This window comes from Hyaena hyaena, unplaced genomic scaffold, assembly GCF_003009895.1.
Source record: "Hyaena hyaena isolate Hyena2069 unplaced genomic scaffold, ASM300989v1 scaffold_39, whole genome shotgun sequence".
In the NCBI taxonomy this organism is placed as follows: Eukaryota; Metazoa; Chordata; class Mammalia; order Carnivora; family Hyaenidae; genus Hyaena; species Hyaena hyaena.
Genome location: NW_024080671.1, coordinates 3,993,013 through 4,011,350, shown reverse-complemented (window position 1 = coordinate 4,011,350; position 18,338 = coordinate 3,993,013). Strand labels below are relative to the sequence as shown.

The window sequence follows — 18,338 nt, the reverse complement described above, 5'->3', positions numbered from 1 at the left end:
TGTTTTAAAAAATCAGTACTTTAAAGGAGACTCCACCAACTGATGCTATTGGCCACTGGCATTTCCGATCAGGTAGTAGGTAAGAGAAGGCATAGCTGGCTTTTGTCTGTTTGGGGACTCGATGTGATTGGAAGCCACAACATTCACGATTTGTGTCTAGTTGGGTTTTTTTTTCCGCTCAAACTTTTACATCACACTGGTGCCCCTAGGTATAGATCATTCATTCTCATTGCCGTCCACTATTGCACTGTGTGACGCAAACATTCGCTCCTTATTCATTCAGTCTTTGATGGCCATTTGCTGAGTTTTCAGTTTGGGGCTGTTACTGATAGGACCTGGTGGCCTTTTCATGAATAGGGAAGCACACTGCTCTTGGGTGCATAGTTCAGGTGCTTTTTCAGTCTCACGAGGCAGCCTCTCACTTGGCCTGTGCGTAGTAGCACTGATTTATTTGCCAGGAGACATGGCAGGTGAAGATCCCCAGGGTGTCCCTCGGGGAGGGAGCGCGAGATTTCTCCCCCTCCCCCACATCCGGGAGGCTTCTCCACTTTCCTGCAAGGAGAGGTGCGCACTGGTGGCCTGAATCACCCCTGTGCGCCACCCTGCCTTGTGGCTCGCTTCCAGGGGCTCTTCCCCTCCCTCTCCGAGAAGGTCGGCCGACTTTAAGGGAAAGGATGGGCCATCCCGGCTTTCCAGCCTGTGGCAATGAAGCCTCCCAAAACTGGAAGAAGGGGGTGGGGGAAGATCCCTTTCGGGCTAAACCAGCTCCTCAGAGCAGGTAGGGCCCAGCAGCCCCACGGAGAGCCTCCGGCCCCTTCCCACCTGCAGGCTCATCAAACACCTCACCCGGCAGCCCGAGTGGGAAGCCGGTGATGTCACCACCGAGCCTGAACAGTCAGGCCTTTCAGGGCAGGACGATAACCATCACAACGGTATGTGAGGGCCTGACACGCAAGAGCACACACGCTCAGGGCGCAGGGGAGGATCTGAAAGAGGCCGGGTGAAGCAGGGCTTGTCAGGAATAGGCTATTCTTTCATAATCAGCGGTGCAGGGATCATAGCCTGGAGAGCGGGCTGCGGGTGGGAAAACCACACACCTGCCAGCTCGCCGAGGCATCCGTGACTCTGCCTCCCGCCGTCCCGGGGCCGCCTCACCTCCAGGCCCTGCACTGCACCCGCCGCGGAGCAGTGATGTGCTCGGGGTTCGGGCAGGAATGCCCCATCCACGGCTCCCCAAGGGTGCCGTTCTCAGAGCACACGAGGCACGTGGTGCGTCCACAGTTGTGTGACTCCGAGATCCCAAAGCTACCACCTTAGGAAGGCGGGAGCAGAGGCCCTGTCATTGTCCAGTGTCGTTTTTACCTCGAATCCCAGGGATCTGTTTCCTGGAAGACTGAACTCCGCCAGAACTAGACATTCTCCAGTAAGATGAATGGGATCGGATATCGTCCTTTGCTGGGTCTGAGCAATGTTTTCTGCTGTTCAGCTCCTTGCTGAGGAAGCGAGCTGTTGCCTACCGTAGGCAGTGGTTCTCAAGCAGGGACCATTGGCCCCCCGGAAGTCATTCTGAAGCATCTGGAGACATTTTGGGTTGTCACGGCCGGGAGGGCACTGCTGGAATCTAGCGGGAAGAGGCCAGAGATGCTGTTAAACATCCCACGATGTTTAGGGCAGACTCTACAGCAAAGAGTGATCTGGCCTAAACTGTCCAGAGTGGGGAGGTTGAGAAGCCATACCGTGGATGAGATGGTCCAACCCCATTAACTCTGCGGGTCTCTGCTTGACACCTTGTCCATACGGTCTGGTCTCCTTGCCTCCGGAGTGGGCCCAAAGCACAGATCGCCACTGAGCGGCCATAGAACATCACCTGCTTGTCTGCTGGGGACGTGAGCCCAGGTAGCTATCTCTCTCCAAGATGCTGTGACAGGTCTGCGTGATGCCCCGAGGACCCAAAGTATGTGACCACTGTCACTTCATGGCTGGGTGACCTTGGGGACAACCGCTTGCACATCAGTTTCCCCAGCTGTAAAATGGGGATAGGAAGGGTAGAAAACACTTAGCAAGGTGGTTGAGATTAGGTGTGCTGCTACATGTAATAAAACACCCACAACCACGCCTCACACTTTATCACCTTCAGTAAATGGCAGGGATGATCGTCATTATCTTTATTCCTGACGGGCGCCCTTAGGCTCACTCTGATGAGCATGGTAACGGGAGATGAGACGCAAGCTAATTTCAGGGGCAGTTGCCATGGGACTGTGCGCCCGGTGCCCTGTGCTGAAATCAAGTTCCCCAAGTTCAAGGCCTGAGATATTAAGTGAGAGGTTCGCTTGGAGACCACCAATAAATAGGTTTCAAGGGAACAACTCCAGCAATGGGCTGGGGCTCAACTCCACACTTGGCCTTGGGAAGACCCCTGGGGTGCAGCTGCAGCCGGGGCCCTGAGCACTCAGCTTTTCCCTCGAAAGCCAGCAGACGCAGCAGACTGTGACCCTTTCTTATGCACAGGAATGGTCCTTTCAAGATGGAGGTCTGGGAAAGATGGGCTGTGACTCCAGCGTGTGTCCTGTGTCGTGTGTATGTGTGTGTGCGTGCGTGTATGTGTTGGCTTTGAGTTGGGGAAGGGGTGAGAAAAGAAGGCCTGGCTCACCCTGGCCCACCACCTCACACCTCCACTTGCTCGGTCCCTTCTTCCCTTAGGACATGCATCTCCCATCTCTCTCTGCCAATTAAAAGGATCCCCATCCTTCAAAGTCCATCTTGAACGTCACTTTCTGTCTCAGATCATCTTCCTCTGTTCTCCCCTCACACTTTGTGCTGCTCTCACTGCCTTGAGCCAGTTCAGGGCCGCCCTGTCCTTTGTAGGCAGGTGTTTTGCCCCCTCGTTGATTGTAAGCTCCTTGAAGATGGGGGGGGGGGAGCTTCCTCATATCTTTCTTCATATGTGACATGAGTGCTCACACATGCGTGAGCGCACAGCGCGGATTCTAGGCGCGCCCTTGAAAGGGGGCTTCCTGCTGGCCGTCAGTTGCGATTTCTGGCCTTGGTTCTGAGCGGGAGGTCACAGAATCAAGAACGTGGAGGGGCGTGAGCGCGAGAAGTTTCATGTGAGGTTGGGAAGGTCACCAGGCACTAGGGAGCCACAGAGCCCAAGTGCCACCTCCTTTGGGGATCTCAGGCGATTTGAATGGTAGGAGCGTTTGAGGAGCGACAGCTCTGGGTTGTGAGCTGTGACCGGCACTTGACAGCGATTATCCACAGAAGAACCCTAAAAACAGGGCAGCTTATGCCCGTTTTGTGGACAAAGTGAAGGCCGAGTTTCTTACAGCTGGGCCTGGGTCACAATGGTGCACCTGAGGGTCCCACCGGCTCTGTTGGGCACACCCACTGTCTGTCACACCGCTCTTCTGTGCCTTTGTTTCTCCCTTAACTGTGAAGGGGCTGAACATGGGACCTCTGAGGGCCCTTGCAGCCCAAGTGTTCTCTGATTTTTACTCTGAGGGCTGAGTAGATGGAGGATGCAGGAGATGAGAAGGCAGACATGTCGGGGGGTGGGGGAGAGTGGGGTCAGGCCTCTAAGAAAAAGCAGAAACAGCTGCCCACTGGGATGGTCTTTCTGCCGTCGCTCACCTCTGAGGATTAGCGGTACCTGATGGTAAGGGCAGAAGGCCCTCCTGAGCAGCAGCCTGGAGGACCAGCATTGCACCTGAGAGGCCCTGGAACCTCCTCCCCTCTTCCTCTCTCCTCCCCACCCCTGCTCTCCCCATAGATGTCCTTTCCCGGCCCTTCCCTCCCTTGTGAATCACAGTCAGATGCAGGTGATGTGTCACGGTGGGACTTGGCTTGATGTGGAGGGGAAGGGGTGCCGTCAGAGGGCAGCCTGTGGTTTCTTTTCTTAAGGAGCCCTTCCTCCCCGCCTCCTCCCTGACAGTGAGCTACCGCCATCTAGACTAACGGTGGTGTCTCTGTGCTCCTCTGGGAAGATCAAAGCACAGAGCACAGCAGGCTCATGTTCTTGGGAAGGACAAGGTCTAGGTCTCTCCCCTTGCTTTTGAGTCCTGTTTGGAATCTTCACAGCCTGTCCTGGAAAGGAAACCTCTCCTCTGGGCTTTCCGACCCCAGAGTGGAATGAAGGAGGGGATGGCCCACCAGGTCCTGCTACCTGGGGAGGCGGCAGGAAGTGCCCAGGCTGTTGAGTAGAGCCGAGGGAGAGCACAGTAGGGCCGCAAGAGGGAGTGAGCATCTGGGGCTTCCTTCCTGGCAGTCGGCCCATCTCCACCTCCATCCTGCTGACCTCGGCCCCCACTGCTAAGCCAGCTCCAAGCTTGTCTTTCCCAGGGACCCGCCAGCCAGCCCGAGCCCCTGCTCCCCTTCTGCTCTTTCACCCTGGGCACCTGGGAGCCACTTGCTTCCGTCACTGCTGTTACTAATTCTGTCGCCCCAGCAACCCTCCACTTTGATGCTTCTGTTCTCGGTTCTTCTGTTCTGATCCCCTCCGGGGCTCCCCAGTTCGGGTTTTGTGCGCAGGAAGCACCCAGGCTGCTGGCCACCTGGTGCATTCTCAAGGAGCCGCTGGTGTCCACAGTTTGCACCGGGGGAGCTGAGTGTCAGTATAGCAGGAAAGGAGCTCCCTGGTCAGAGGTGGGCGTGGCAACGGGCCTCATCCGCACCCATTTTGGTGACGTCTTAGGTCATGGGCTCTCTCCACACTGCCAGCACACTCTTCACGTCTGCGGATCTGGAGCCTGACACCATAGTGATTAATTGCTGTCTCCAGGGGTGGGCCCAGGCATCTGCGTTTGCTAACGTGTGGCCAGGGCTGGGAGCTCTGGGTTTCTTAATTCAGTCCTGAGTTGATGCCAATGATACAGTGGTACAGAGGGTGTGGAGGGGACTGAGCCTTTCCATGGGGTCCCCCCTACCTAGTTGACATCTAACAGATGCAGGACATAGGGTGGAGCAGGGGACACAGTGGACTAGTGTGCACATGTTTAGAACAGACCCAAGTTAGGAAGGGATGTCTGTGACGATGGGAAGGGCAGAGGCTCTGTGGTCCAGCCCTTGCTGGGGGTGGGGGAGATGGAGCCCAGGAGCACTGAGGAGAGATCTGGTGATCACCCAGCGAGGTGGCGCCTGGCCGAGGACAGTCTGGCGGGTTCCAGAGGGTGTAGCAGCTGGTTGGGCTGGGAGCCCCGTGTCAGAGTGAGGGCAGGGTGGAGGTGAGGTGGCTTGCCAGGGATAGAAGAATGGGGTTTCTGTGCTGCTTATCAGGATGGTGGCTCCTGGACAGGATGTGGTGGAGGCTCCCACAGCCCGCCTGCGGACGGCTGCAGTCAGTGCTGCCCCATGGTGAGGACTTTGGCCGGGGCACCCCACCTCTGACTTGCTGGTGACACAGGGCTGGCAGCTCTGGGGTTGGGCTGGGGGGTTAAGCCTTGTGCCTAGCTGTGAACATGATGGGAGGGGCAGGCGATGCCCGCTGCAGAAGTCTATTTCCTTGTTTCAGACAAGGGGCTCAGGACCTGGTCAGACATGTTCATCTTCCCCATTGAACGAAACCTTAGATTCAGGCCAACCAAGAATTCTATTCATTTATCCATTTTGGGGCGGGGAGGGGATGCTGAAAATATGTAGGAGGAAGGGATCACCACTTTGGGGGTCTGTTTGAGAAGACAGGACAGGGGCTCATGAAATATTGGCAAGATGATGTTGGCAAGTGAACCCTTAAGGCTCATTTCTTCCACAGAAATATATTTCAAATGCCCCTTGCTCCTGAAGTAGGAGCTCAGGGTCAGTGGGGGCTATGACAGTGAGAGCAGAAAGCCCTGGAGCCCAGGGCTCTCTGCCCAGGGCTGGTGGGAGCACATGGGGTCCTATAACTCGAGCTGGGCTTGACCAGGTGATCCAAGGCTGGGTTTGGATTCCTAGACCCAGGACCCAAGAGGTGAGAAGTGAGACTCTTCTATTTTTTTAAGGTTTTGTTGTTGTTGTTTTGAGAGAGAGAGAGAGAGAGAGGAGAGGGCAGAGAGAAAAGCCCAAGCAGGCTCCGCACTGTTAGCACAGAGCCCGACGCAGGGCTCGAACTCACAAACTGTGAGGTCACAACCTGTGTTGAAACCAAGTTGCATGCTTAACCGACTGAGCCACCCAGGTGCCCTGAGAAGTGAGACTCTTGACCCTGATCCCAAGCCCAGCCCCCACGGCCAGCCTTTCTTCACCCTCCGCAGAGAGCGGGGTAGTTTGCCCCTGAGCCTGCCCGGTTACCACAGCACAGACCCTCCCACTGCCACCACGTGTCCCACAGGAGAGGAGAGAGGATCGTGGTGAGCACCACAGGGGCCCAAAGAAGAGATCCGGGTCCCTGTTGGATTCTGTTCAGCACTTCCTCGTCCCATATCTGAGGCTGCCTGTCAGTAAGATGCGAGGTACCCATCCCCATGCCATAAGGGAATGGAAACCCAAACGTACTGAGCACCTCACACGTGCTAGGAACTGTGCAAGCATGAGGTCATCCGGCCACACAGCAGTTGGCTGTCCTTGGTAGAGGTTACCATCCCCATGCAAGCCCGTGTGTGTTATTCATAAGAATCTGAGACCCACAGAGTTAAGTGATTTGCATGAAGTTATACGGCTGAGTTGCAGAGCACGGGTCATCCCGGTGTCCAGCCCGTGTGTTCTCTGCTTCCTGTAGCAGCGTAAAGATCCAGTGTCCCTGGGGACCGGGAGCAGCATGAAGGGGTGACGGTCAGTATCAGCCCTTTTCTCCTTGTGTCCTGTACCTACACCTATGCTCTCACCTTCCTTTTTTGTCCACTGGACACAAGTGTCACCTGGCTCTCCAACACTGAGGGACATCGTTGGGCCCAGCCAAGGGTCCTGTGTGCGTGGGAGCTCAGTTCCAGACAGCTGCCTTCACGTGTCTTCTTGATCTTTCAGGAATTTAGCCATTGGAATTGGGATCCAGAATTTCCCAGAGGGCCTCGCTGTCAGCCTTCCCCTGCGAGGGGCTGGCTTCTCCCCCTGGAGAGCCTTCTGGTAAGTGCTCCAAGGTGTCAGCTGTCAGAGGCCAGGGTCATGTCTGATGTAAAGGCAGAGCGATCCTTTCTTTCTTCAAGAACCATCTCTTCTGCCCTGGGAGTGACTCTGGAGCTTACACACCGACAGTCTGTTTGAATCCTGAACCAGGGGTGGGAGGAAGTTCAAGGAGCACATCTCCTGACCTTCAGCCTTTACACAAACCAGCTCAAAACGCCAGGTTTCCTATTTCAAAATGTCTCCATTGTAGCCACACTGCGCCCATTCAGTGTCAGGGCTCTTTCCCCTCTAGTAGGAAGTAAACCAATGTCTACCCTAAATGTCATGTGCCTGTACCTAGGCCCCTCTGACCACAGGCGGTCCCCAAGAGTCACATATCAGCCCCTGTCCCAGCCCTTGTCAATGTGTCAGTAGGAGACGACACCCTATTGCGCTCAGACTTCGTGTTTTCATGGTCCCCAAAGGTCTTTCTGGTCTATTCCTTAATTTTTCCTTTTCTGTGACATGTAAGGTGAGTCCTCAGTTTTCAGAGGAGAGAACTGTGGCCTAGAATGTCAGATGACCAGTCTCAATGGTGGTGACTCCAACACTGAAAGTCTAACCTTCTGTCCCTCAACTCAGGGCTCTGAGCCCCAGAGTAGGTCTCTGTTAAAACAATCACTGCTCTAGAATGTATGGCGAGTGCATTTAAAAAGACTGCTAGTAACAACAATTTAAAAATGCCTTCCACTTTATGGGGCCTTATGACTTACAAGTTCTCACACATACTTAAATTATCTTATTTCACTCTCTCTCGTCTCTTTCTCCATTGTGGGAGTCTGTGGAATAGAGGCCTGGGTGCGGATAGGGCCTCGGAGATTTGATTCAGATGTGAGTTCTGGGAGCCCAGTAGCTGTGACTGTTGTTTCATTCGGGAGGGGCGCCCCGGGACAGGAGGTGAGGGGCCCGGAGATTAAACTTTTTTTCTTCTTGCTCCAGTCTGGGCTCGACGTCAAACTCACTTTTTCCCCAAGTGGCAAAGCCAAGCCAGGAGATGTACACGCAGTAAAAGAGCCCCAAAGTCTGCCGACCCGTGCACACAGCACAAGCCAGGCAGCGGTTGCCCCTTACGAGGCTCTGCAGTGTGGACAGCGTCTCCCCCAGGCCCACTGTCTGCTCCTGGCCAGGGAGAAGTGGGGGGAGGGGGGAAGTGCACAGCCAGGTCCTGTCACTGGGGAGGCACGCTGGGTGGGGAAGTGTCCCAGTGCACTTCTGGGTTTCTTGCCCCCATTTTACAGATGGAGAGATTGAGGCTCACAGGCAGTATATCTTGCCAAATGCCCACAGCAAGGCATAGTGGGAAAGATATCCCAATTTCCTTGTCTACTGGTATTCAGCTCACAGCAGGTGACTTTTGTAGGTGGGGCTCAGCTGTGGGCAGCAAGTACTAGCTCATCTCCTGCTCTCTGAATTCGCAGTGCTTCTCTGGGCTGCTGTTTTAATCAGGGCTCATGTGATTTAAAGCAACAGAGACCCACTCTCACTAGCTCGAATAAAGGGAATTATTATTTTTTTAATTTTTTTATTTTGAAAGAGAGTGTGCATGTGCACAATTGGGGGAAGGGCAAAGAGAGGGAGAGAGAAAGAGAGAATTTCAGGCAGAGCCCACTATGGGGCTCAATCCCATGAACCATAAGATCATGACCTGAACCGAAATGAAGAGTTAGACGCTTAACTGACTGAGCCACCCAGGTGCCCCAAGGATTAAAAAAAAACTTTTTTTAATGTTTATTTATTTTTGAGAGAGACAGAGACAGAGTGCGAGCAGGGAAGGGGCAGAGAGAGAGAGAGGAAGACACAGAATCTGAAGCAGGCTCCAGGCTCTGAGCTGTCAGCACAGAGCCTGATGCGGGACTCGAACTCACAGACCACGAGACCATGACCTGAGCTGGAGCTGGATGCCTAACTGACTGAGCTGCCCAGGTGCTCCCCCTGCCCCAGGGATTTTTGTAAAGAAGAAATCTCAGCTTAATACAAGATGGGGGTAGTGGGGACAGGCCGTCAGTTTACACCTGGCCAGGTAGGCCCACCTCTTCAGCAGAGATGAATGGGTGCAGCTCCTTCAAAAAGGGGTACAGTTGTCGCCCAAACCACCAGACCTCCCAGGAACAACTGTCCTTGGGAATGTCCATACCCCTCCTAATCAGTGTCCTCTCGGTCAAGAGACAAGTAGACATCAATGCACCAATGGATGGCAAGCACGTGGTGGATCTGTCCAATGGGGAATTGCTCAGTCATAAAAGGAATGATACATGTTACAACATGGATGCATCTTGAAAACATTATGCGAGATAAAATAAGCCAGTAAAAAAGGCCACATATGACATGAGTCCATTTATATGAAATACCCCAAATAGGCAAATCCATCAAGGCAAAAAGCGGATCAGTGGTTGCCAGGAGCTGGGGGGCGGGTAGGTGAGGGGTGGGGCACGGCCGCTAATGGGTATGGAGTTTCCTTTTGAGGTGATGAGAATGTTCTGGAACCAGATAGTGGTGATGGTTGCACAACCTTGTGACTATACTTAAACCACCGAACTGTACACATTAAATGGGTGTGCCGTATGGTATGTGAATTACATCTCAGTAATGCTATTATGGAAAACAGACAATGTGGAAACCTTAAAACTCTACCAGAAACCCAGCAGGGGGGAACCTACTGTGTGAGAGGAGGTCAGGGAAGAAGGAGGTGGCTGAAAACGCAAGGAAGTGATTTGCACCGCTGGGTGCGGGTATGATGCAGAATGAAATGCATCCATTGTCTGGGGCTGAGTCAGCAGTCTGAGCACAGGGTGTCTGAGCGCGCTGGTGTCTGCTTGACTTTCCCCGTGGTGGCATTCGTCTCTGGTCTCTCCTTAGGTACGGGCAGCTCAGCGGCATGGTGGAGCCCCTGGCAGGGGTCTTTGGCGCCTTTGCTGTGGTGCTGGCGGAGCCCCTCCTGCCCTACGCCCTGGCCTTTGCTGCTGGCGCCATGGTCTATGTGGTCATGGACGACATCATCCCTGAGGCTCAGATCAGGTTCAAGAGCATTTCTCCCCCATCTGCGCTTGTCTGTTTCCCAGCCCCGGTGGGGGTGGGAGGGGGGTTGCCAGCATGCAGATCTTCCCTTTCTTCAATTGTTGCTCTTTTTCTTTGCTCCCACCCCTGTCTGCCACTTCCCAAGGTCTGCCCCACCCCCTTCTCAACTGTGTTTTCTGAAACTGGAGAGAGGAGCAAGGGGCAGGTGGGTGGGGATGGCCCAGGCGACACCAGGCAGTGGCCTTCATTCACTCTACCTCCCCACCCCCGTGACACAGATGATATTGCCTATTGTCTCTTTCTCTCCCTACCCTCTCCTCCTCGGTTTTTCTAGGGCTGGAATCTCGGGAGAGGTGAGCTCTGAGAGCCAATGCTATCCGTCCATGTTCTCATTGTGTAGCTTATAGGCCAGGTGTCAGGGGTTGGGTCTTCCTTTCATTGTTTCATTTGGTTTTTTACATATTTATTTATTTCGAGAAGGAGAGAAGGGGGGGGAGAGAGAGAGAGAGAGAGAGAGAGAGAGAGAGAGAGAGAGAGACTCCCAAGCAAGCCCAGTGCCGCCAGCACAGAGCCCAGCATGGGGCTCGATCTCACGAACTGTGAGATCATGACCTGAGCTGAAATTAAGAGTCGGATGCTTAACTGACTGAGCCACTCAGGCACCCCGGTTTCATTTGGTTTTTGTAGCAGAATGATGCTGAGGCTAGTTTATTTATTTATTTACTTATTTTTAACTTTTTAAAAAATGTTTTATTTATTTCAGAGAGAGAGAGAGAGACAGCATGAGCAGGAGAGGGTCAGACAGAGAGGGAGATACAGAATCTGAAGTAGGCTCCAGGCTCCGAGCTGTCAGCACAGAGCCCGATGTGGGGCTTGAACCCACAGACTGTGAGATCATGACCTGAGCCAAAGTCAGATGCTTAACCAACTGAGCCACGCAGGTGCCCCAAGGCTAGTTTAAAAGGTCAGATTCAATAATACCATCAAGAATTTAGTTGCCTCTCCTTATTATTCGAGCATGCATTCCAGAGCCATAAGAGGTATCTTTGGGCAAGTTACTTCTGTATTCCTCAGTTTCCCCACCAGTAACAAGAGAGTAATGATAGGACTCCTGATCTCGTGTGGTCATCCTTTGGGATGACATGAGTGACTTTGCCTGGCATATAATAAGCCACAGTTAATGTTACAGGTCAATATTATTATCCTTACTAATCATAGTGGTACATTTTTTATTGGAATTGGACATCACAAAGGATGCTTGCAGCTTGGACAGTGTCCCGGAGTACATTAAGGTCTTCCTTTCTTTCCCTCCTAGTGGTAACGGGAAACTGGCATCGTGGGCCTCCATCCTGGGATTTGTGGTGATGATGTCACTTGATGTCGGCCTGGGCTAGTGCTGAGAAGCTTCAGGGTCCAGGAAAAGCAGCATGACGAACAAGACTGCAGTGGCTGGCTTCTACGGGACCACAAGCCCCTCTCTTTACATTAAAATGTTTTTCCTTTCTCCCCTTTTCATCTCATTATCCTGATTGACTCTGATCATAACATGACAAGTTTTACCTTTCTCTTGAGGGAGATCGTAGTTTTATTTATCTGTGTCAAGATGTCACAGAGCTACAGATATTTGGTTTTGGCTACTGAATAGAATCTTTCTTCAGCGGGATTACCCAGGCCACACAGATCAGGGAAACCTCTGCTTTTGTACCCTCGGTCTCCCTCGCTGGGCTCAGGGGCAGCTTGTCAAGTTCACCTACAGGAGGAAGCTACCGAGAGGGAAGCTTCCGAGCATTTTTTTTTTTTTTTTTTTTTTTTGCCTTGCGACTCAGAGCAGAATGGTCAGGACATCTCTGGTCCATCCGTCCTGATCTCTCACCGCTGATCATCCGCCTGTTAGACCAGAACTGGAACATCATGGACAGAGCAACCTACTCTCCAAGGTCCAGCCAGCCCAAGGAGGAACGTGCCTTCTTTCTGCATCCCCCAAGGGAGATGCTAGTTGGGAAGTGATGCTGACAAAGGGAAAGAAATCAGTTAGTCTTTTTCTTTCTTTCTCTCTTTCTTTCTTTCTTTGTTTTTCAAGGCAAAGATCGACACTATTGAAGTTAAGGGAACTGGGGAATTCGAACAGCCACAAACATATAGTGAGTCCTGTAAAAAGAAGCCAGAGAGCGGCTTTGGTCAGAGACCTCTGCTTTCTATGGATTCCAAGAGCAAAGTGGTTTGTCCAGGCTGCCAAATCCCTAGACCTGTCTTTTGATATGTTTGTAGCCTTCAGTTTTCTAAGAGACTCGGGGACTCCAGCAGACAGACGGCTGGAGCTCCAACCCTCCTGGAGTGACGGAGGGAGCCACTTACGCTAACTTAAGCGAGAGAAAGACATTTTGGAACCTGCAGTAGGTCCTTTCCCATTGACCATTCGGTAACTTGTAACCTGACCCAGAAGTCTTAAACTGCTGCAGGCTTTGCTGGAGTTTGGCCAGAGAGCTTAGGATGAGAAAGGAAGAAGGGGTAGGAAGAAAAAGAGAGATTTCTACATTTCCCCTTGTGAAGCAAATCTTGGCCAAGTCATCATTCTGAAATGACCCTCAAGGATGACTTGAAGTAGACTGGAGGCCAATCTGCTCCTTCCTACAGAGAGCTCCTCCAACAGGGGCGATCTATTGTCTGCTTCACACATAGCTAAAGCCTTCCGTCCTCATTGGTCAGAGGAGCATATGGGACCTTAAACAGGCTCTGCCAGCAAGGCCAGCAGCCCAGGACCAGGTATTTAGGCACTGTGTTACCGAAGCCCGCCCTCTGAGTTTACACGTTGAATTGCTTCCAAGGGTGAGTACCCTGCCCTGTGAATGCTCTGAGACCCCAAAGGCCAACCTTATGCTGGGTCTGGGTCTGTTCTTCTGAAGCACTGATGATCAAAATTGAAGACACATTCAGAGGTTTTTGATCGGTTGAAATTAATTGGTTTGGTGGTTGGTGTGTGTGTATTTTTTACGTCTTTGTATGTAGTTCTACACAATGCAAACTCTCTGATGGACAAGACCTCATAACTGTGATTAATATCAATAAAGGGGATATTGTTGTGGATGAGCTGTGTTCAGTTCTTCTCCAAGTTGCTTCTTTCCAGGGTGGATAATCTGAGAGCTGACAAAAGTTGGTCCTGACATCTCCCCTTCCTAACATGAGCAGAAGCAAAGGAAGGAGCTCAGATGAGATGGGCCAGTTAGTCATAGTTGCAAGTAACAAATCCAACTCCAGGTAATATAGACAGGAATTTAATGGAAGGCTGTTGGGAGCTCACAAGATCCATAGGAAAAAGCGGATCCATCTCGAAAATTGGGTTGGATCTAAGAAAGCTAGAGTCTGGGACCACGACCCAATCACATCTCAAAAGCAGCTTGGTTTGGGTGCTGTGGCCCCTGGATACAGAAAACCACGACTCAAACTGTTCCTCCTTGGTTCTACCACCACCACCATGGGACTGAACTCTAAATTGACCCTGATTCTTTGCACCTTGGTTCCACAAAGTTCTGGGCAGTAACATCTAAGCTGGCAGAGCTTATATCCTGTGTCCGTGAACTAGCCAGTCCCACCATCTGACTAAGACTCGCAAAATAATGGCTTTTCCATTTTGGGAATGAGTTCAGATAGTGGAGACCCCAAAAGAAGAAAAAAATGTATATTGTGTTTATTACAGCCTCACTCTTTCCACATTCCACATCTCCATACACTCCAACTTCTCTGTTCACTCTTAAGCAAAACTTCTGCTAGATAATGGAGCTCTCCATCATGCAATGAAACTTCATACTTCCCTTTTCCAAAGGGAGCTACCCTAAGGGCTGGCTGCCTCAGTATGGAGCATTCCTTTCTTGGATTCAAAAACTAAACTCCTGGGGTCCAAAGGTGAAGAGAGTGAGTTACTAGATAAAATGGATCAGGCGCCATCCCCCCACCACCGTCTTCCGGATCTGTTTAGTCTGGCTATGGGGAGAAACAGCTCCATATATTGATCATTGGTTCTGAACCAGTGTCTTAAAGGACATTTGTCCTTAGAGGATCACTTGTCTTAAAGGACAATACGTCAACTTCATTAGGTACTGTCTCAGAACTAGTCCTGAAACCATATCTTCAATAATTCAAGTCACCATTCAATACACATTACTGCTCCTGAGAGACAGGCTCAGATCACAAGGGTATCTACCCAATGCCTTCCCCCTTGGACTGTAAAGTGAATTATTTGGTCAGAAGTAGTGTCCCATAGAATGCTATAGTGATCGGATAGATGGGCGCTATTCCAAACCCACATATATAAGCCTGTTTCAGTGAGGTGATATCTCTACCTTTTCCATAATAGAAGAAGTCCAGAGTAATCAATCTTGAGCTAAGTAGTCTGTGGGTGTCCGTGGAGTATCAGCAGTACTCAGGGTCACGGCCCAGTCACATATAAACCATCTCCAACCGGTAACAGAACTTGATGAGTGTGTTAGATGACCTATACATAATGGACAGCGTGGCTCACACATGACATGCAAAACCTCAGGGAAAATCACTTGGTGTTCTATGTTCCTATGCTTCTCACACTAGCAGAGTAAACCCAGAATCTCTCTAACAATCAGATGTCAATGAATTCAGGCTAATTTAGGCTTATGTTCTTCCCTCCTTTGTTGAGTGCCCTAAAAATCTGTTCCCCAACTTTGTCAGTAAAATTAGAAAACTCCTGAAATAGTGTTGGCTTCAAATCCTTATTCTCCCTGGGTTGAGTTTGCCACTGCCCTTTCTTTGGGGGTATGCTGGGATATAACTTGTATCATTTCTGGAGATAACACAGGGTAGTGCAGAAGGAGAATTGTCTCCCTCGTAGGGTGGCTCCTTTAGGCAAAGCAATTACAGTGTCTTCAAGAGGTGTTTCAGAAGACTGAAGGAAGGGGGTTGTTTCGGCTGACAATGGAAGCTCTTTGAGGATTGAGGACTCAGAAAACCCCAAGGTTTTGGATCCTCCTGTAGATCTCTGTTCCTTTCTGAGTCCTACTGCTTCCGGACTTGGCCGGGTGGTCTGGAGCCGGGGGCGGCGCCGGGGGCGGGTCCCTGGGCGGGGCCGCGATCCGCCGGCGGCTGTTTACCTGCGCGGGGCGGGGCTGCGGCCGCGGGGCGGGGCTGCGGCCGCGGGGCGGGGCTGCGGCCGCGGGGCGGGGCCGCGGACGGCGCGGGGCGGGGCCTGCGGTGGGAGGAGCTCCGGGGAAGCGCAGGGACCCGCCCCTCTCGGCCGCCCCGCCTGCTACGAACCCGCAGACGCCATCAACCCGCTTGCTTCCAATGAGGCCAGTCCGTCTCCACCTAAGGGAACGGGGGCTTCCTGGGTCTCCCTGCTGTCTGCAGGCTTGTCCTTTGCAGGAGTGGACCTGGATTTGGGGTTTCCGAAGTTTTGTACAATTTGAGGAGCGCTCTTTGGGGGAAACTAAAGGACAGATACATCATTAGGTACCGGACTTCGGAAAGAGCCAGACCAACGTCCCAGCAGTTAAGGCTTCCTTGGCTTTAAGGTAAGTTCATCTCTGGTCCCCGAGCTGTAATTTACCGTGTCTGGCGGTGCTAGGGCATGTAGAGATTCCAGAACTTCAGGGGTTTTATCGAGTGAGTTCACTGTGCGATCATCTTCCCAGCACAGCACAGCCCTGCAGCTGTGACAGGGGGGGTGGTAGTGTGTTCGTAGGCAGGAAGAATACTGCTCAAAATTGTGCTTCTCCGCCCTGGAGCAGGAAGAACTACACCTGCTAGGAGGAGCGTTTCCTCCTTCCGGCCTGAAGCAGGAAGTAAGCGAGCCAGTGAGCCCTGGGGGATCAGAAATCCTAAGCCTTAGGATCCTACCCAACCCTCTTCCCTGCTAGCTCTCCTCTTGACAGTGTCTGGGCTCCGCTAGCGACTTGATAGCAGAGGGACCCTCCATGGCCACCGTCTGTCCCCTAGAGCTGTCATTGGACCTCTGCTTCTGATGGGGCTGCTCAGCCTCTGGACCCCCAAGCAGCCTTGGGGCACCTGGCTGTGCCCTCTATTCCTGGGCATGGAAGACGTGGGCAGATGGCTGAGTGAAAAGAGCAGCTGGATTTTGTTGACCCAGGGAAATGCATAGGATTCTTTTTGCACAGGGTAGATTGTGTGGGAGCTCCTTTGATTTAGTCTCCACTCTCTCGCAAACTATGAGCCACAAAGTTAACAAGTGTTTTTACTGGCCTTGTTGTCTAGCAGGAAGGGGTATGGATCTTGGAGTTGGTGAGGACCTGGCCATGGGGTTTAAGGCGAGGCTTAACTCCTTTCACTGATGGCAAGAGCCATGACCTCCAGGAAAATCAGGATGTGTCGGAAGACTGAAAAGGTAGCCTGGAGGGAGCATGCAGAGAGAGCCAAACTGTAGCCAAGATTTGGTTTTGCTTTCTAAGCCTTCAGTAAAGGTGGTAGAAGTATACCCCCTTCTCTGACCTTGCCTTTTAGCTTTAGGGTTGGATATGCACTTGGGTCTGAAGCCCACATTGGTCACTACCACACCGTGGAGGGTGTCCCATAGAAAAGAACAATCAGCTGTTTTCAGATCAGTACTTAGGTCTATATGTCATCAAAGTTTCTCTTGAACAGATACCTGCTCCTTTCCTGCTTTTTCAGTGAAAATGCCAATTGAACTTACTATGTGAAATTATGGGGAATATAAAATTGGTTATTTACTAACAGGTCTACAGCATACATTTTTTTAAAAAAAGCATTCTCTTAAATGATTCATGAATCTATAGATTTCTTCCATATGGGCACTTTGGTGACTTGGTGGGAGATGGCCATTTTTCTAGTTCTCTAGGGTTGTATAACTACCCCATAAACTGAGTGGCTTAAAGCAACACACATTATTGTTTCAGTTTCTCTGGGTCAGGAGGCTGGACATGGTTCAACTGGATCCTCTGCTCAGGGTCCCACAAGGCTGCAGCCCAAGTGTTCGCCCTTGGCTGTGTTCTCTGGGGCTCTACTGGGGAAGAGTTCACTTCTGAGCACACCCAGGTGGTTGGCAGAATTCAGCTCAGGACTGGGAGCCCATCTTGGTGACGTGTTGGGTGTGGGCCTTTTCTTAGCAACTAGGGACCACCTGTAGTTCCACGTGTAGGGGCCACTCACGGTTTCTTGGCACATGGGCTTACCAACATGGCTGCTTGCTGGAGGCCGAGCCGGCTCCGGCAGGTCCAGGGGTCCCTGAAGGATGGATGGTGTCGGCGAGAGAGAGAGTGAGAGAGCCCCGAGATCCTTTCTGACCACCAGGCAGGCATCTCTGTCCTGTCAGTTTTGGTGTCTTTATTTATAGGTTAAATAATAACATGACATCAGAAAAAGGAATTTTTACAATGGATAACTCTTTGTGATAAGATGCTTTGGAAAGTGTACAGAAGCAGGTTTTACAGAAATATTCTTGCAGAACTATTCCAGTTATAGTGAGGTTAAGTAAATCTTATAACTAGAGAATTAGGGTATTCTTAGTAAAAGACAGGATACGTATTTGTTCTCAGTTAATAACGCTAAGGTTGGGTCATGGGTTAAGTGTATAGATGGGCTAAGAGTCATTCTGTCTGACTCTCAAATATGTGTTTTTGAGTTGGTTGATAAGTTGTTTGTGGAAACCTATTTGATGCTGAGTGTGTGAACACCACGGAGGCCCTAAATGTGTCAGCCTTTTGTTTGTGGGTAATGCTTTAGCTGCTCTTATCTATCCTCATCCCAGCCACCTGTAAGGGAGGGTGTTTGCAGAAAGTAGGCCTTGGGGAAGGGACTGCCATCCATCACCAATTAGGAGAAGGTGTAAGTATTAACTTAAGTTCTGCCCTTATCTGTACCTTAACTCTAAATTAGGCTCTTTGTCTCGGGGCCAGGCTCAGTTGTAATTCTTGTGTTCTTAACCCCCTAAGTCTTGGATCTGCAAGGCCCTTAGGAAGAGCCTTTTGACAATCATCCATAGAGCTTTCATCTAAAATCTCTCTTGTAAAGGCAGGAATATGCTTTTTCTTATGAGGTTTCTGTGTTCAGAATATTGGTCTGATATGGAATATTGTGAGGCCTGGTCAATACCAGCACAACATGAGCCAGTAGTAGCAGAAGGAGATACCAGTTTTCATTTCTCATGGCGGTAGCTGTGCAAACACTGCCATTTCCTTGCTGTGACTGCCATCCAGAGAGGCCGATGCGGCTCCCGGCAGCTGCTTGCTTCATCGAATCAGCCTCTGGGA

At 51.5% G+C, this 18,338-nt stretch overlaps 1 protein-coding gene across 5 annotated transcripts in view; it reads left to right on the top strand.

Annotated features, from left to right (window-relative positions):
* SLC39A11 (solute carrier family 39 member 11) overlaps positions 1-13,173 on the top strand; it is a 346,364-nt gene extending 333,191 nt beyond the window's left edge. For all 5 annotated transcript variants that reach the window (XM_039229817.1, XM_039229819.1, XM_039229816.1 and 2 more), the window contains 3 exons: positions 6,937-7,035; positions 9,931-10,089; positions 11,405-13,173. In XM_039229817.1, the coding sequence (XP_039085748.1) occupies positions 6,937-7,035; positions 9,931-10,089; positions 11,405-11,483 (337 nt within the window). In that variant the 3' untranslated portion in view covers positions 11,484-13,173. The remainder of the gene's footprint in view (positions 1-6,936; positions 7,036-9,930; positions 10,090-11,404) is intronic.
* The last annotated feature ends 5,165 nt before the right edge of the window (positions 13,174-18,338 follow it).